Consider the following 20,501-nt stretch of genomic DNA (forward strand, 5'->3'; position numbering starts at 1 on the left):
ATACAACATTCTTCTGGTCTTCACAGAACTGGTGTGCTGTCACTTCTCTCTCCTACTCTCCACCTTCTTCAAGACACAACTTTTTGAATTACTTTTTTTCAAGCTGGGTTCAAGTATTACTAATTCTATATTACCGCAGCTTCTGGTTATCAGTGTCAAAAAATCAATGATTTACTGCCAAATCCATGGAGCTACAAGTAAGAATGTGCAACAGAGTCATCAAGTTCTACTGTAGCTGTAGATGATGCATAGTAAAGTTGTTCAAAGTTTGTCACATCAAAAGCTCTAACCAGATAAACTTTGGAATAGGAAAATTTAAAAAGAAAGGAGAAAATTGAAACTAAAGAAATACAAGAACACGAAATGGAAAAGGCACCAAGAAATAAACAGAGCAACTAATAAAGATAATAAAGTCAGAAATGGTCTCACAGACACTGCTCTGAAATTAAAGCTCACAGACACAACACAAAGCTTAGAAGTTAAAACACATGGCTGCTGGAATAAATGTCTACAGTTCTCCTCACCTGTCCACATATTTGGACCATTTAAGATTTTCTCCTTCAGAACCAAGGTGATAGTTATCAACCTGAGATTGTTAGCAAAGCCTAAGCAGCATGATTTGAATTATGGAAAATCATGTCAAGAGTATAGTTATTTTATCTGTTAACAAAAAAAAAAAAAGAAAATAAAAAGGTCATCAGAAATAGAAGGTATTTAGCTACTCTGTGTAGAGTAAACTCATTTCTGAATCTGTGATGATACCTCTTTGAACAGGAAATTGCACTTCAGTCTCTTACCCAAACCAAAACCAAAATATTTATTTACATGTTACATATTTACATGCAGACAAAGAACTATAAACATCCTTCATGCGTGTATATATTTATGTATAGACTTATTTATGAGCTCCTGATATCCTCAATGGAATCTTTGCAGCAGAGAAATCATTCCTGTTCCATCCAAAAGTGTCATGGATCATCCAAAGGTTTTGCTTCTGAGAGTTGCAAATTACCTGCACAAATCTTTCCTGCCCACACACCTCCCCGGCATCTCGCAACAATTCCTGTAAGGAGAAGATCCAGCCCTGCCACCAGCCCAGGACTGGTTTCACCTCTGCTCCATTGTTTGCTGAGCCATCTAATCCTTGCATTTCTAAATGGAAATAACACATTGCCAAACACTAATGCTTATTATTACAGTCAACCAATTAAACTGTAATTCTACCATTGTTATCCACCAACACTCTTCCTGCTTAAGTGCAAGCTATGTTTACTTTATTACTGAGGAGCTCAAACATTTTCTTTCACAATAATGTATTCTCTTCCTCCTCCCAACTAAGCCAAGGTGAATGCTCATGAATCAGACCAATAAGTAGAACAATGCTTTCACTTCTACAATGACACGAACAGATGCAGAAAAACTGAGAATTAGTATTTTCACCAGTTTTAGGATCTGTAGAAAGATTCCATAAAAAAGGGAAAGATGGCCAAGATTTGAAAAAAAAAAAAAACTGAAAAAACCCTTTCTTCTACATCCCAAACACAACACCATCACATAGAGTTGACATTTTATCTTCTCTTTTACAGTATCACTGCTGAAGCTAGAAGTTCTAGAACTGTTAAAATAAATGAAATAGCCATAAAGGAAGAAATTAGATGGCAGAACAAGTAACAGACCTTACAAAACCTCAGACCTATTAGCACTGTATAGATACAAATATTCTGGATTTCATTCTAATCTGCTCTGCAGAAAGCCTCTCCCTTACCCCACTAAATGAAATCTGCACCAATAATGCTGGTTCACAGTTACATAGAGACAAAAACATGTAAATTTCACTTCTACGCTGTATTTAATAAACAGATTAATTTCTTCTGTGGTCCATATATAGACAGAAAAGTGCTGGCTAACTTTCACAGACAATGCTTTATCTGTTCACTTATAGTCAGCGAAAGCAGTCAGAAATAGCAAATAAAAATACAAGACTCCTAATCCTCAATCCAGCTCAACTATTTTTAAAACTGGATGCAAAGAAGTTATGGAAGTTGGAAACAACACAGAAATCTCTATCTAGTGGTAAGGCACTGGTGAATTTTAGAGCTCGTATTTGGCACCTTTATGTCTTCAGGAACACTATATATGATGAAAAGGAAAATTTAATCCCAAAACCTTGTATTCACAGCTAAATATGGAGTGCAGTGCTGGTAACCCACACTCAGGAAGCACGGAACACTGTTTTCCTTATCCTACAACCAGTTCAAAATAGCATGGTTAAACTGACACCACAAGTTTACATCACCAGGAAAAGACTGTATTTATTTGAAAGTCTTACTCCGCATCAGAGGACCTCTGTATATGCTGCTCCCTCAAAATTTGAACTGATAAGAATCAGCCCCAGCCACATATACAAACTCAGCATGCGACTTGCAGATCACAAAACATGTAGAAACTTGCTGCTTCTCAGGAACTGTCTACAACTGATTCTCAAATTCAAGACTGAATGTTAAATACTACAAAATACCACTGGCTGCTTATGTAACCCCTTACACTGGGACCACCAGTGTGATTATCTGAGCACTTGAACACAATTGACAAACATGCACTTCACAGCATATCTCATTTTTACTACATTTTTGTGGCAGGCAAACATACTGACGCTTCTCTGTTCTCCTCCAAAAAAGATTTCTGCTGAACTCTGCACCTGCACAAGACAGCAAAAGTGTTATTCAATCCATTCTCATAAGGTCACATCCTTACCACATACCCTAAGCATCAGAAACAAAATTACATCTTTTGTAACCAAAGTTCCTACTACATTAACAAGTCCAACAAATCACAAGGTAGGCATGTTCTTAAATACATTCTCCAGCGTAGAAACAGCTCTGTGCTCTCATCTATGCCATCTCCAGAAACAGCATCCAAGAAGGGAGGATGGAGCTGCCTCCACTCAGATCTACCTCTTGCTATCACGTGTTTGCTTTCCTCAGACAATCAGGTGGGAAGAGCTGCCAGGCTCAGTTTAGTGTGCAAAAGTTCTACACATTAGTACCATGGATCAGTTTTGTTTTACTAAACCACAAATGTCAATTATAAAAAGCACATAGGACCAAAATGAGACACCACAACAGACAACCAGTTTTCAGAAGGTGAAGAGGTCAGCACTTCCTAAATATCACCCCCCCTACAAAAGTATTTATGATGATTATGCAAAACTAGGATACATGTTGTCATCCCCCAAATCAGTGGTTTCCCATCCCAAAGAGAAGAAAACTGTGTATCTGCAGACACACGGGAGTGTTACAAACAGAGCAATGCAACAGTTGCGCTTTGCTTAGGGACGGACAGCCCTGCAAGCATCGAAACATCAGAGGCACCAAACCGTGCTGGTGTCTCAGCCTCAGCTGCTCTCCCTTGCCCATATGATGTCTCACCATGAGGTATCACATGGGCAAGCTGTGTTTCATGGAACTTGCAGGGATATGTGCTCAGCTCAAACTGTGTTCTGCCCACGTAAACTTTTATTGCTCAGGACACGATTACTCAGGAGCTTTGTAGGAAGCCTTTTCCTCATCCTACCACACAATCATGATACCACACCACCTAGTAGAGAGCAACGAGACAGGAGGACTGTGAGACTTCAGCTTTATCTTCCTAGTAATCAATAACATATGTTACTCCACTGCATTGCAAGGACACAGAGAGAACACAGCTCCTCTGCCATGCTCTAAGACATTGTGCGGCTCAAAATATGTAACACAGAACAGCTCAATGTGTTTTCAAATGGGGGCTGTCTCATACTTGGGAAATAAAAATCTGTCTTGGAAAGGAATCCAAATCAGGTTTGTATCTACCCATATTCAAGCTTGAAACCTTTTGGCAACGGACTTAATGTTTATATTCTCCTCTTCGTAAAATGGCAGGGGACAAAAAAAAAAACCCACAGACCAAACTTAAAAACATAGATTTGCTTTCTTGAGTGCTAATCATCAGCCCTGCCCACTGGACTCTAAAAACTGCCATCATGCAAAGATGCTTGATTGCTTAACACCAGAAGTGTTCAAAGGTGGGGAGCTTCAGTGGAGTCACAGTGAGGAAATCAGAGTAAGTCCACATAAACAGACTGCCTCCCAAACAAGCTGTCATTAACAAGTCTGCTCTACTAAGGTACCTACCCACAACAAGGTAGAAAGCGACCAAAGGGTATCCAGAAAGGAAGACTTTTATGATCCTGACAAGAAAGATGTGCTACTGTGCAATCATGGTAAGAGAAATGGCAGGAAAAAATAAATAAAAAGAAAAAAAGAAAAAAAAAAAAGGCAAAAAGTCAGTTCTGCTACAATAGCAACAAAATGATGTTTGTTCAGGAAGGATGGGCTACTAGCCCAACATTTAACAAATCCTAGGACTCCAAAAAGGATGGATTTAGAACTGAGCTTAAAAAAAAAGCTACAGTATTCCTGGAAGAACAGGAAGAGGATATGACATATCTGAGAAGGAGATTGCTTACTTACTAGAAGTGCTTCAGCACCCATATTCAGTAACAGAACCACGTTTTTGGACTAAGCACTCAGTGCTCAGTATCCTGAGCAGAAAAGCTAAGCAAAAGACTTGAGCTCTCAGATATGTAAAGCTCTGCTTCAAAATGAAAATATAGAGGGAAGTTATCCACATCTAGATCATTAATGTAGCTCTTAAGGAACATGATCTACACAAAATGAGTTAAAAATCAGCAGTTTGACAGGTCAGCTGCAAGAAGGGAAATTCAAAAGAGGTACTGAGGTAGCTTGAAAAGGCAGCTAAAATAACCCATAGAATTGATCTGGTATCAGGATGTATTTAGTAATACAATTTCAGGATAACTTAGATAACGACTTTGTAGGCAATGAACTAAGGATACTTGAAACATCCATTAAGAGCTCTGAACCTCATCAAGTATATGCCTCAAGCAGACTGCCCGAACAGCCCCAAGCATTCAACCTCAAAGTGAGTAAGGAGAAAGAGAGTAGCCTGTATAGTTGCTCCAGAATTAGACACGTGTCTGCCCAGCAAGAAAAACCATGGCTTATTTTCAGGCAGGTAACTCTGCAGCTTATGAGATTCAAAAACCCCAACCAAGACCTCATTTTAGAAAGCAGACTCCTTTGTTTTTCCCAAACTCCTTTTCTCCCTTGCTTCAATTCCAGACTTTTTCATCTTTACTCCTTGCTATACTCTGCTTCTTTATTTTCTCAGGCAGCTTCTGTATTTATCTGGTTAATACAGAGGCCTGAACAACACAAGTACATTATATCCTATTATGCCTATGTTCAATGTCCTGTTCCTAAGCTACACCTGTTCTACAGAGCACCAAAAATAAATAAATTAGAACAATCAGTATTCACAAGAAAAGAAGGCTTTGAGACTTCACAAGACGAAGTGGTTCAGTGGTTCCAGGAGAGAAAAGCAGCAGCCATGAGAAAGGCTCCAATCAACCACTCACCTGTGAAACAACAGCAGAAGAGAACAGAACGAACAGTCAGAAGGTGAGCAGCAGGTGAGCACAGACACCGGCTGGAGATTTTTAAACTTTGGGGTTTTTAAGCAGTGACAGAACAGTAGGCAATTTCTGATTTCCCTACAAAGCCTAAATCAGGCACCACCAACTCTACCACATGTAACACCTTTCTAGATGGGTATATTCTCTGCAAAGGCTAAACCACTTTGGGGCACCAAGCACCACAGTCTGGGGTCTCTGTGTGCATACAGCAGAATGCTCTGCTGAGCATAACTCCTTATCAAAATCCAAACACTGCTGGAGCAGAGTTTCCTCCATGTAGGACTTATAATCCCTTTCTTTAAACCACCAGTCAGAGCTTGGCAGGTAAGCAGAAGTGTCAGGTGATGAGAGGAGTGAATAGCAGTACAGAACAGAAGAAAGTGTAAAGGTCCAACTTTGCTCCACAGTCAACACTGATGAGACAAAAAAAAAAAAAAATTCCAAGCCTGGATTTGCATGATGTTTTTTAATCATGAAAGGATGAACAATCCCTCACAAGTGTCTTCCCAAAATAGAGATTCTGGAAGGTTTGGGTTTTTAATTCCTGCCTCTGCAATTTACTATCTTGTATCAATTTCCCAAAACAGAACTAGTATGTGGGCTCTTCCCAACCTCCTCTCTTCAGTTCTCTCTTCTTCTCCCAACTACCTGCAGCTCTGCAAGCTTCTGAAAGAAACAATAACCTGGTCTTCATTTACAATTAATATTTTTAAATTACATGCAGAAAGATCAGCATGAATTGTTCCTAATTATCGATATAGCAATTCTAATGGCATACAATGAGTGCATAATAAATTTTAAATTATTACACCATGCAAGCTGACAATACTTTCTAGAGAGCTGTATACCCAATTCTGTGCTATGGTTCTAGTCACACAACACCATAGCGATTATGAGCAAATACTAACAGGCTTTCAATATGTATGCACACCTGCTACTACAGAACAAGCAATTGCAAAACTGTGTGTTTGGGCTCAATCTTGAATTCATGAGGTATCAAGTGTTTTTAGTAGCCACTCACACCATTGTGGGCAAAACTCCAGTCTTTTCCATTATTAAGGAGTTGTGCTTTGTGGGGCAGAGCAAAGGGATTTGGTTTCCAAATGCAGATATTATGGCTTCCATACAGGCAGGGTCAGAGAAAAGGCATTCCCTCATTTCCAGAATGTTTGGTGGTAGTAAGCAACCCTGTGGCTGGAACACTGTGCCATCAGCAGGAACAGAAGAGTTTACTAACTGTACACCCACTACATTTCTGAGGTCAGTGGGATCAAGTAGAAGTAGGGTGACAATGCTACAGGAACTACACTTCCTATATAAAAAAGAAATATAGGAAGAAGTCAGGTCACCACTGAGAAAAAAAATGCAGCTATCAATTAATCCAATGCATCTCCAGAACATTCATCAAGTTTATAAGTGCATGTCATTTTTGTTATATTTGTTTCAATATCTGAAAGGCATTTGAGGCCATATAAACAATTCAGATATAACAAGAGCAGATACAGAACCTCTTGCCCATCTCTTTCACAATCATTTCTAACTCAGAGTTATGAAAATGGCTGTGGAAATAAAATTCTTCAGGTAAAGGCTGCTCAAAGGCTTTTTTTTTTCTTTAGACTTCCTTAAAATCTAACCACTTAATATTAAAATATAAGAGTGCAAACAAAAATATCCACAGAAAGTAGCAGCAACAACAAATTCCTTTTCCCCATCCTGTGCATTCAACTATTGTTACATACCTGAACAAGCTCTTGGTATTTACCCTGGCTCTGGAAGCAGGTTGAGCAAGCCACTGAAACTCCCTGGCATATAACTATGTCCCAGCTCACAGTATCCAACACAGTCTTTATCTCCCCACTCAGTCTGGTCTAAAGAGAGCCCTGGGTGGCTGCCCCATGGTAACTGTCAGCAAAGATGAAGTATTTGCTTTGTTCTGATGGCAGGCTCTTCACAATCACACACACACACAAAATAATTAAAAATTTAAAAAAAAATCTGCCAGGAAGAAAGGGCTTATTCTGGATACATGAAATGAGAACACTAGGCACAGGTAGTTAAATCTCTACAGAGGTCTCTTAAGACAGAGACCAAAGTCTGGAAGCCCTGTCAAGAATGGCTGCTGAAGATAAAACATAGATAAAACATGAGGACTGATATAGCTATAGTGTCAGCATTTCTCATCTATAAGAGAGTATTCAGTCAATTTATGAGATTTTCCAAGATAAAAAGAAAATACAGTTATTACCAATGCTACTACTGTGTGCAAAGAGTCCTACAGCACAACTAGAAAGCCTCTCTCAAGTACAGCAAGTGCTCACAATAAGCCCAGGAAAATGCAGACTCCCTAGAGAAGTGCTGCAAAATGGAAGTACATACAAAAAACTCTATGTAACATTTTCTTCCCACCCTCCTCACTCACCACACCACTACCTTGCCTCATGGAGCATGGAGCACTTATAATTACAGTAAGGATCACAGTCTTCCTAGTTCCTCCCTGGAAGGATCTGCAGCCATGGATTTTGTTTTAAAAACATTTAAGCTTTCCTTTTCCCTCCAAATATCACAGTAGTTACAAGTAATTTTTGGTGAATTTGTTACTGTCAGCTGCCTGGTCCATGCTGCCACATCCATGGCACTCTGCATTTGATGAATAACCCTCAGCCTGGGCACACAGAGCAGCATACTTCTGAGCCTCTCTCCCTTTCTGTGCTGCCACTGCTGTGGAAATTTTTCACTCCCCTTCCACAAATCCGTCTTCTTCACATTAACATACTTATTAAGTGAGCAGGAAGCTCTTGCAATATGGCCCAAAACAATTTATGGGAAAGAGCAGTTATTTGGGGTTTTCCTTAGTTTTTCATACATCTTTCTCCATAATCTACTCTATGGAAAAGAAAAAACAAAAAAGTTCAGACAACAAAAACTCAATTCCTCAGGAGAAAGAGGTATCCTTTGCAGATACCCCCAGAGCTTAACAGGATAAACAGAAAAGCTCCCTGGTCCCAAACTGAAATAAAGATGAGTATGTGCATGATTCACTGTTATTTTCTGCATCAAAACTGAGATCTTAACAACTCTCACATCACCCAGTTAACCCAGTATAACCATCAGGTAGCAGAGTCTCCTCAGCTTAACAGCAAGTTATAGAAACTGTAACACCTCTCCAAAATATTGCTACAAAACCAGGTAAACTTCAAGGGCTTCTCTGTAAGTTTGTCATCAGATTTACTTGTGTCAATGTCAGTTCTTTGATCTGAAAACAAAGGAACCAAGGGTAGGCTTCAGTAATCTGGTATGCAGCTTTCACCTGCCAGCAGGCAAACGTCTGAAGTCTACATTTAAATGAATTTAGAGGTCACTTCCACAGTACTGATACACACACTCTGATGAACATACACAGCAGGATGACATCACAATAAATGACTGAAATAATTAAATAGCATTGTTTTTGACACTGAATGCCCCTAAGGGGCTAACATTCATGTATCTCATAGCAGAGAAACTGGATCTCTTGCATCCTAAATGTACCACCTCCCTGTTTCTGCGTTATGGCTTCTGTTGGGGTAATTCTCAGAAAGTAAGATAGTGACTACATTACACACTGCTGGAGAAACAGGTGATGCTCCTTTCCACTTCATTTTGGGGTATTTAGAGGTTCAAATTTTATTCACAGAGTATTTATTATCTGTCAAAATATGATGGGAAAAAAATTAATTTCCATAAGGAACTGAGACATTTGTAGCTTACTCAAGCTTTACAAAGTACTTGGGCCAGGTATCTCAGAAGTGTCCAAATATTCTCTAAAACTATAAAAAGATTTTGTTGGACCAGTTTCAGCAATGGCAGTATTTAAAAATGAAATTGCTCAGCTTTTCACAAAAAAAAATCTTAATAAATAAGATGGCATTAATTAGCACACAGTGAAATCTTCCTCAAAATCAGAAGAAATGTTTCAAAATTCATCCACAATCAAGTTCTAATCTCTTTGTACATAAAGAACTGACCAACTTAGCTTAAAAATCCCATTCAATTCCTCCCTTAAACTGGTAAATTTCTTCTTCTGTGTCTACTCCACCCTTTGTAACACAAAATGGAACATTAAAATGATATGACTAACACCTGTATTTAAGTCAGTTCAGTCTTTAATGAATTATAGTGTCTAAAATGAAACTGCACAGTACTAATATACTCCATCCTGTGCACTTAGGAGAGACACAACAAGTGCAGTGTCATCAGCATCTCTGGTGAAAAAATCCATTCCCCTTGTTTATCACAGCACAAAGTTAAGAAGGAGCCTTGTAAGAATTCAGGGAACACCAATATTAATAGCCAAGAAAAAAATCATTAAACCATAAACTGGAATATTTCTTCTATTCTACAGCTCTGAATATTGGTCCATCATCTCATAACTAAAGCATAATAAACTGTATGTACTCTCCCAGAGCATTTCTAAAAGTCTCAAGATGGAATTAGGCACTGGGTAACAGGAATTGGTTGTTTAATTTTTAATGTGAAGTTATTCACTGAGACAGTCCTTTAAAACCAAGGACCCTTTATTGTTAAACACAGCTGATTTATCAAATCAATTCTCTAATTGTCACCATTTCAAATTAACACTAAAATCTTTGTCTCTGCCTTTCTCAAAGTGTACAGAGCAGCTATTTTCTTAGATGGTTATCATCCAAATTTTGAATAACTGGTGCTTACTACAGATAAAATTAATTCTCAGTGAAAAACAGCTTATTCAAGAAAAATTAGAAATAAAGGAAAAAATACCAGATTCAGGAGCAATATAAAATGTATACTGCCAGCAGCAGGCCTGTAGTGCTTCCTTCTTCTGCATTAAATTATTTTGCAGCTTGACACAAAATACTTCTGATTACTTGTTTACATTTGCATTATATTCTAGAAGAGGAAGGAATGGTAGGTAAGACCGTCTCAGATTGAACAGATATTTCTTCATCTTCTGGCATCACCCCTTCCTCAAATTATTTTTTACTATCTATTATTATTTTTTATACAATTTCATATTCCTCAAGAAATGAAATGTAAAAAGATAATTTGACTGCCAGACACCTGATTATTTTACAGTTCTCATAAGAACTGGAGATTAGCTACAAAAACATCCTCTCAAAGCCTGAAGTGCAGACATGATAATCACTATGAATTTCACCACAAAGGTAAATATGTCCTACACAAGTGAAGTGTAATGCCACTGCTAAAAGTTACCTGATGTTTCTTCAGGTTTTCATTTTCCAGCTCTTTTGTAGACTGCTGGCATACAAGAAGAACAATCCCTGCCAGTCATATGGATACAGCACTGCAATGGGCCTCACCCCAAGCTATTCCAACAAGCAGAGGAAAAATGAAAGATCCCTATCGGCTTTATGTGAGACCTTCAATCTTAAAAATCAAAAATCAGTTTGCAGCATGTTCACAGATGTTTGCTTTCAGTCCTTCCTTCACATAAAAAATATCTGACTCAGGCTTTACACCATCAAACACTTTAGATCTTATCCTCCATGTACTTGGTAACCTCAGAGCAAGAAAAAATTTCATGTCACAGAAGTACGAAAAAAATTGTTTAAGTCTAATTTTAATGGCAATTCCATTTTCCTCCATACAATTAATATATTCTAGAATTTGTTGTAAGAGTCGCATTTACACTTTATCACAACCTATATTCAAGCCCAAAGAGCAAAAGAAGCCATACTTGTAAATGCAAAGTTATCCAAAAACCGGCTCTGCTCACTTCACATGTGAGGGAAAACAGTGCTCATTAGATCTTTTAGTGAAAAAAAGACTTTATTTGATAGAAACGCCTTCCTGACATGGAAGGCCCTTCCTCACCATATCAACTTGCAAAGCAAATAACCAACATCCTTGGAAAACAGATCCTTCCACTTTGCTGTGAATGCATTTTAAATAAGAAACAAAAACTACAGTTGCAGAAGTACTGGGCAGAGGATGAACTTTAGCTAAATGTAGCTGTAAATTGCTTTTAATGAACAACAATTAGTACTCCTGCTGAGGCAAATGCACATATTTGTTTATTTTGCAAGGACACACATTCATGCACATTAGTGACATGTAAGTATGGCTCTGTCCTCTGATTTCCAGACCCTGGTGAGAGCACTCCATGTACCTACCTGCCACACCACTCCTGGTGTAAAAAGCCTGAGGTTAAGATCTACCACCTTTTCAAAACAGCCGGCCTCAACTCCAAATGTTAAATTACACACTGAGCAAATGCTAAGGGAAAGTTACATGACGGCAGCCACTTGAACTACATTCACACTCTCGTGAAGAGAACACAACCTGTCATACAGACTTGGGTTTCCAGGCCTTGCACAGATTCTGGTGTGTGGCCCCTCATCCTCATCTTTAGCAACATACAACAGTTGTATCTTTTTATGCTTGTTTTACACAACATGTGGTCAGCTCCAATATAGAAGCTGCCACCTCTGTCAGACTGCACTTCATCCAAGCCTGGGCAACACAGCAGTGGGGAGCAAAGCCCACATTTTAGCAACACCAAATGACATTTTAGCATGTGCTCACAGCCAGTGCATCATTCAACACCTGTAACTATCAAGGTGAGGACACCACACTGTTATTAGCATGCCTGAGAAAATATTGAAAGTGACAACTTTAAGAAAGCTACATGCATTCAGCCAATGGCTTATCCAACTACTTGAGCTCTTTGCTGGGGAATCTGGCCTCTTGACTGCATAATATTAAGAACTGAAGTCACTGAAGGCAGCAGACGTCAAAGCAACCACCAAACATGGAAATTCATTAGAGTCTTTCTCTCTCCATATGACCTGAACTTTCCAGATGGGTAGTATTTTATATGCAAGGTTTTGGTCTGTCTTCTGCAATTATTCTTTTATGGAGAAGTTTTATTTTTCCTGATAATCCTACCACTTACAAAAGCAGCTGCCTCTGCTCCCACAGCAAGCACTGTTCTGTTGCAGGACCCATCCTAGTATTTGAGAATCAGTCAAGCTTGATGAGAAGCTCCCAGTTCCAACAGCAATACTATAAAAATACTCCAATGAAAGCTGTTCAGCACTGGGACTTCTTGCAAGCCTATAATGAAATGTTCAGCAACAGTTGATCACCTTTTTTTGTGCAATTACTGTATAAGCAGATGGTCTTTTTTGTTCCCTTCAAATTCCAGTAGTTTCAGTGAAATACAATTCTAAAACTCTACTTCTAGGTAAGAGTGTCTTCAGATTTATGTTTTGTCTCTCTTTCTATCCACTCTTTCACCTCTTCTAGCCCACCACCACATGTTTGGACACTGATTTCATTTGCACCTATTTCCTCAATGCTTGATGAGCCTCAGGAGAAGCTGGATTGCTCATATCAGCCAAAGAGCTACACTGGCACATACACCACATCAGCACTTACCATGAACCAAGTGACCACATAGTGCCTCATACAAACAGCAACCTCGCCTGATTTTAAAGTATTTTATTACAAATACCATGCAAAATTTAAAATAAATAAATGTTGTCAAAATCTGATGAAGAGATTCAGTTTAAATATTGGTCCTTCAGCATCAGAGTAAACTTGGTCTTAGCAACTAAGGAGCTACCTGACTCCACTCTAAAGAGTGCAGTTCAACTGCAGACAGATTGAGGGAGAAACAAATTGAGGGAAATTCTCAAAATTCCCCAAAAGACTAAAGTATATTTTCAGAAACACTCTGTGGAAGCAGCTGTGCTGGTCCCAACATCATAGCTGAAGACACTATGGGACTGCAGAAATACAACAAAGTTTGCCAGATTGTCACAGCTGAGTATGTGGCAGTCGAAAATAGGTGGGTTTGGGGGTCTTGTAGCTCCTCTCTTGACATTACTTAGGGGAGTTGAGTCCATTCCATTTGACAGTCTGAATCTGGCTAATTGAAGTAAATTTGGCCTTCTTCTCATGGACTAGAGATGTCAGAAAAGTCAACCAAGCTACCTGCAAGGGGTCAGAGCAGACAAAACCGAGAGGCAGGGAGACAGCCTAGCAAGGCAGGCCAAAAGCCCCCCTTCTCAGCACACTTGCAGAGAAGGGAACGGCACTTCAGGTTGCTTGGACAACGTGCTGGCAGAAAAAGCTGACAGAGAGGCGTTTACAAATCGGCAGTTTTAAATCAGCATCCATTTCCAGCTGTGAGCCACAGAAAATGTGAGTACACTGTTTAGTAGCATTGTTACGGACTGCAGAACACAGTCTCATTGCAGAGGACACCAGTAGGGCCTGGCCTGCCCTATGAATGACCCCAGAGCAGTGCTTCCGAGTGAGCCCAGTTCTTCACAAGTCTTTGATCTATAAATGCAAAACCCAAAAAGAAGCTGATGTGTTGATGCACACCCAGCACCACCTTAGAGCTGAATACTTCATCCAATGGCCACAACTCTCCCACATGATACTTTTTCAAGTAACCAGTATGTTCTTACTTGGTCACTAAGATGTAGGTGGAAAAAAACAAAACCCAAACTACACTACTGTACACTGAATTATTTCATTAAAATATGATTATTCATTAGTTTTATAAGCAAAGAAAGCATCTGCAGAGTTGCTCAGAAATGCCTGCACAATGCCACAACAGAATGACAGAACCAGTAAGGCTGGAAGGGACGACAGTGGGTCACCTTAAGCAGGGTCATCCTAGAGCATATGGCACAGGATTGTATTCAGATGGCTCTTGAGTATCTCCAGCGAAGGAGACTCCACTACCACTCTGGGCAACTTGTTCCAGTGAGAAGGCTACCACATGAAAGAGAAGTACTTCCTCATGTTCAGGTGAGAATTCCTGTGCATCACTTTCTTCCTATTGTCTCTTTTCCTATTTCCTTATGCTACGCTGAGTTTTTTTTCCAAAGGCTGACCAAAAAAAACACCAAAATCCCTTGATTAAGTGTTTGCTCCCACTTTTCAGATACACAGTACAGCTCTGTGAAACGAGCACATTCCTACCAGCGCTCCACTGATGATGCGCCGGATTATCCCATCCCGTGAGAGGTGGCAGAGCAGCAGCACTGCAGCAGCCAGACCACCTAGAGCCTGTGCCATATAAACCTCCCCACACACAGCTGTTTGCAGCATCAAGTTTATTATCTGTGCTGAAACACCGTCTGCCCAGCAATCACCCACTTCAGTTTAAACTAATAACGCAATATAACTCAATCAAGTTTTCTTTATTCCTGCAGCACATGCTGAATGTCCAAAGCAATCTATTTTTACGTGGCATGTTACTCTTTACTCCATGTGCCAAAAAATACAGTCCGTTTTTATAGCAACATATTTCAGTGCACATTTCTAGGCCTGTATGATGGCAAAAGCTGGACACGGTTTGCATCATCATCTTCCTGCAAAAGTAATTCCAACAGAAGCTCCTATTCAGACATTTAGTCCTTTATTTCTCAGTTGCTTTCAGAAAGGTTAATCACCTTGTGGCTGAGTACTTATCTGGTGACTTTTCATAGATGATCATCCTTTAGGCTGTGTCAGGAGCTCCTTGCACACACCAATCCACAGAGTTGAGCCTTCACATAAGATCGGTGTCACTGGTTCAACTCCCTCCTGATTTCCCCAGTGTCTCATACAGGTAACATAACATTGCTACATTTTGTATTCACAAACAGGTGAAGCTCAACCTGCTGTCATGCAGAGGTGAAACATTAAAAATGAAGCACAATCAACCTTTTATCATACCCCAGCCGTTTGTACTCAAATCAGCTGCTTCTGTGACACCATGTGCAGAGCCTTAGATGTGTGTCCGGGAAGCCTTGGCAAATGACACACTGTTAAATGTGGGCTTGCTCAATCGATAACGCTCTAACTTTGAGAAAAGGTAAAAGCAATGAATAGTGGCTATAGCATTAAATATATAATTATTTAAAATTACGGTATTTCAACATAAAGTTCCCTTCTGTGCAAAGAAGTCTCAGAACTGCTGATCAGGACCCAAACAGAAATGCACAGACCACATGGACAGGGCTGTATCTTCTCTGACACCCTGTGGGCTGTGGCACCTAAGGGCTGATAATCCACTCAAGGGACATGTAAGATGACTTATGAACTTTCATTTTGGGGAACTGCTTCCCATAAGCTTTTCTGGTGTAATGTGATGCACAGTATAGGAAAAGCTAAGAATCTGAGATTAAAAAAACCCAACAATATCACAATGGTATACCTGCACCATGTCAAGTCATAAATTACACGGTTTTGCGGTATGTGGTTTTCTTACCTCACTCTAGGCATCGTGATAATTATAAGAACCACACCTTTCATCTTGCTGACCTATAATGCTACATTAATGTAACGTTACACTCGCAATTAAAGCTAAAGTGATTTTTTTTCAGGTATTCAGGCAGGCTTATTAAAACTTCAATAAACTGAAATGCATGCTAGTTTCGTCGTTTTGTAGCAGCACCATTTCTTCATACTTCTAGTGAAACACTTAGTCCCTAGGTACTTAAAACTTCTGTATTTTTTCTCCTAGTTTTAAAACTTAGTCTGCATCAAAGAAGTACCTCGGTTTTTTGATAGTTTAAGAGCTGTATTTTACTAACAAAAAAAGAAAGTCGGGAAGATGCAGATGGGAAGCAAGTAGCGCAGCAGCCAAGGCAGCACACCTGCCGAGGCGGGAAGGTGCGGGGAGGCGGCAGCGCCGCGCCCGGCTGCGGACGAGATGCTTTTGCCGGCGGACCCTGCGCTCCAGCACGCCTGAGGCCCGGCCGGGCGCGGGCAGGCCGGTCCCGCCGGAGCGGGGAGAGGGAGAGTTGGCGCCCGCGGCCGGCCGGCAGCCGCGCCGCCCCCTCCTCCCCTGGGCGCCGCCCGCGCCGCCGAGGGGCGGCCCCGGCGCCCCTGCGCACGCTCCCGCCCGCCGCCCATGAGGCGCCCGCGCCGGGAAGGCACTGACGAGTCATCGCCCCGCCGCGTCCCCGCCCCCGCGGCCCTGGCGGGACGGGCGGCGGAGCGGAGCGCGGGGCGGCGGCCGCGAGGGGAGCCTGCAGGTGATGCTCCGGCGCGGCCGGGCCTGGGCTCTGCGGCTCGGGGCGGCGGGTCCCAGCCGGTGCGGCCGCCTTCTTCTCCCGCCCGGCCGACCCCGGGGGCTGCGCCGGCCCCGCCGCCGGGCGCTCCCTCCACGCCCACCGCGCCGCCGGCCCTGGGCTCCTGCACGCCGGTGCCCCCGCCGAGAGGCTCCTCCCGCGCTGCGGCGGCCGGAGCGCGACCCGTGCTCGCCGCCACACCTAGCAACAGCGCTGACAGGACGCAGTGGCGGCGGCGGGAGGAGGAGGAGGAGGAGGAGGAGGAAGCGGAATGGCTGCCGCGGCGGCGGCTCCCTCCCTCCCCGGAGCCCTGACAGCCAGCGCCGGGGCGGAAGCAGCAGGCGGCGTGCTGTGCCCGTCCTCCTCCCTCCTCCTCCACCGCCGCCTCCTCCTCCGGGCTCCTGCGCTCCCTCCTGCCAATGCAAACTAACTCCCCCTCGCCAGGGCCGGCGGGCTGCACGCCTCCCCCGCACCCACCCATGCCGGCGCGCCGCACGCCGCCGCCTCCCCGAAGAGCGCTCCACGTCGCCCGCAGGACCCGCTCCTGCCACTCCACGCCCGCCGACCCTCCTCCCCCGGCGGCCGCCGCGCCCCGGCTCCCGCTGCACCTTGTGCCCCCCACCCCGCCCCGCGCCGCCGCCGCCGCACACGCGGCCCCCGCGCACCCCGCCCGCCCTGCCCTGCCCTGCCCCAGCCGCGGCCCCGCGGGCACTCACCGATGTGGTTGTCCTCGATGTGCTCGATGAGCTCTGCCAGGGTTGGGAAGTGGAGCCCGCAGCCCCCGAACCTGCAGGCGTTGGAGAAGAAGGAGGCGGCGGCGATGCCTGTCATGGTTTTACATCGAGATCCCCCTGCGGTGCCTGCTCTGCCAGGGCCGGCGGCGGCAGGGCGGGGAGAGGCGGGGGCAGGGGGGGAACGGGACGGAGAGAGAGAGAGATGGGGAGCGAGAGAGAAGGTGGGGGTGGGGAGGAGGAGGAGGAGGAGGTGGTGGCGGCGGCGGCAGCAGCGGCAGCAGCAGCAGCAGCGTCGGGAGCGGCGGAGGGGAGGGACGGGCTGGGTGGGGGGAGATGAGGCAGCCGCAGCTGGGAGGAGGGACCAGCGCGGCTCTGTAACAGCTGTGCTGCCCCGGCGGCGGCCGCCGGCGGCGGGAGGAGCAGGGCACCCGCGCCGCCCTCCGCCGCCGGGGGATACCGCGCCGCCTCGTCCGGCCCCGCGCGGGGCTGGGGCAGCGGGGAGAACTTTCCCCCTCAGCCTCTCGGAGGCAGCGGCGGGGCTGGGGTCTGCTCCTGCGGCCGGCGGGGCGAGGGGAGATGCTCCGGGGCAGTTGCTGGGGCCGGGAAGGTGGCGCCCGCCCCTGAGGGCTCACCCAGCCGCCGGGACTTGGCTCCCAACGCGGCTGTCACTTCCACCCGCCCGGGGCGGGGAGCAACCAGCCCTCGCCGAGGTGCTTAAACTGATGGGCGGTCGCTCCTTCCCCAAGGGGGACCGAGGCCGCCGAACACAACCTCCACCTGCTCGGCGACGAGCCGCAGGCCCTGGGCACCTGCTCGAGGTACCGCGGTCCCCCCGGCGCCGGGCGGGCTACGGTCCCTCTGGCCCCGGAGCCGCCGGTCACAGATCCCCGTGCCAGACCCTTCCCGTCCCGCTGAGGCGGGTCAGAGGTGTCAGACTGCGGCCCTGGGGAGAAGAGTTAAACAGGAGTCGCACACACATCGCTTCCAAATCCTATTTTGACTCTGTCTCCAGAAAGCTATTCAGTAGAGAGGCTGACTGATTAATTGATTTTAATGAAGGTCTCCCTAGGCTCAAATTCGCAGACAGCTTTATTTAAAATTAAAAGAAAAAAAAAAAAACAGATCGCTTGTCAGGAAGGCTCTCCTTCCCCTCCTTCCCCCCTCCCCCCTTCTTCTGTTTTATATTAATCTTTATAATTACAAGATTGTACAACATTGTTAATAGTTTTGAGCAAAAGTGGTGCTAAAAAAAGCCTCAGAATCTGCATGAGACTCTGAATTGCATGGACATAAGTGGTTCCACTGATCCCGCTGACAGATTACAGTTCCAAGCTGTTATCTCTGTAGAATCAAGCATGTGCACAAGAATAAGCCTAGCCCTTGCATATCTTGTTACCTGTATTGCAGGTAAGGATGTTCCCAGCGTTGCTGTGGGAGCCAAAGAGTAGCAAATCCTAAAAATGCAGTAGAATGGTTAGTGAATAAAAAAATGAGTGTTTGCCTATTTCCTTAAAGGACAAAAGTTCTTGGAGCTAGTTCCTGGTATCCTGTATATCAGAGAACTCATCATTTGTGTTGAGAAAACAAGCTTTAGCTTGCAGTTTATTTTAGTCATTTTCTTACATGTTCACTTTAATATTTTTCTGATGTTTTTCCCTCGTCCATTCTATTTTTCTGGATGTATAAACCCACTCATCTTAGTTTACATCAAAACAAACAAAGCAAAGACAAAGCCTTTCCAGAAAAATACAATATGGAGAGATGCCTTCTCTTACTTCAACACTCCACCCAAGCTGGAGTTTGTAAATAGAATTTTCATAGCCATGAGATGCTGAAACACAGAACTATTGCACTTTAAAAAAGAATAGTAGCATGGACACATGATAGTCCACAGTATGTTTTCAAGGTTCACTGTGGTCAGTGTATAGTTTAGAAGGTTGGAAAACTGCTGCTTTGAGGCATTTTATGGAAATGAATAATTCTTTTGAATAATACAGAGGCACATCTGTCATTTGGTCCACCTGTTTCAAGCCTAGCTACTTCACATTTTACTATTTTTCTAATTTCTGCACTGTCTTTCTGGTGTTACAAAAGGAATTTGCTCACGGTGAGTTGACTCAGCTAAGGAGGAGTTGTTCCTATCTAAGATGATCATCCTGGAAACTCATGCCACACAAGCTGCTGTCATGAATAATACCACAAAGTCAGGTTTGTGGAAGTGCCCTTGTAACCAAGACATAAACAAACAAATGAGTGTGGAAGAGGAGTGAAAAAGGAAGATAAGCATCTTCCCCAGTAAATTGCAGGTTTAGAGACTAATTGTAGAACCAAACACCTAGGCCTTTTAAACGTACAAGTAAACGTTGTCTTGGTGTCATTTGCCAGCATAATTCAAATAGAAATTTTCTAAGGCAGTAAATCAAGCTTAATCAGAATTAGTATTAAATATGAGAATTTCACATAGCTAATCTATCAAGGTCAACAGATAGTGATTTAGTCTGTTATGAAACATAACTATGATGGATATTGTGTTGTTATCAAAACCTTTTAATAGTTATTAACAAAGACACTAGTCACCTACAAAGAAATCAAAGTATGCTTGTAACTGACAAATAATAAACATTATGGTTAACCACCTGCTAGTAACATACAATGTAATGATTGCTTTCTGATGTGTGAACTCTTCCAGTTAGCTGCAGGTCTCTTTTGATTAACTGTTTGCTAAACTCTCAGGATTTTTGTGACCCTTTGAGATAGAGAGAGAGCTTAACTCTTGCAGCAGCCAAGAAGAGCTGGAAAGCCAGGAGTTACTAGTGTCCCATAGGGATTCCATTCATTATCTTTTGATGAAATTACTGCTATTCCATAGGGCCTCTTTTTGCACATATTCAACTTTGATGGCTTCAGTAGAAGTTAGAACAGTTAAACCACTTCATATGTTGTTTCCTATGATTTAAAAACTTGGAACACTCTCCCTGTTCTTCCACAGAGGTGGAAGGGATTTCTCCCCTACACAATAAAGGAGTTTCTGCCCCTGGTTTTGATGTCCAGGCTCATAACAGACAGGCATGAACAGACACAGTGAAGAATGCCCCCAAAATTAACTCTTCCCATCCCTGATTCACTGTCATTATCGTGTTACCATCTGTGTATTACAGACAAAATACATGATGTCCTGAT

At 43.2% G+C, this 20,501-nt stretch overlaps 1 protein-coding gene across 1 annotated transcript in view; it reads right to left on the bottom strand.

The window, feature by feature from the left end:
- Positions 1-17,759, bottom strand: part of JAZF1 (JAZF zinc finger 1) — a 190,533-nt gene extending 172,774 nt beyond the window's left edge. Inside the window, exon 1 of the mRNA XM_071429253.1 lies at positions 17,304-17,759. Within this exon, the coding sequence (XP_071285354.1) occupies positions 17,304-17,418 (115 nt within the window). The 5' untranslated portion in view covers positions 17,419-17,759. The remainder of the gene's footprint in view (positions 1-17,303) is intronic.
- Positions 17,760-20,501: the final 2,742 nt, after the last annotated feature.

This window comes from Agelaius tricolor, unplaced genomic scaffold (genome assembly GCF_023055355.1).
Source record: "Agelaius tricolor isolate 1412-34295 unplaced genomic scaffold, bAgeTri1.0.p SCAF_6, whole genome shotgun sequence".
Taxonomy (NCBI): Eukaryota; Metazoa; Chordata; class Aves; order Passeriformes; family Icteridae; genus Agelaius; species Agelaius tricolor.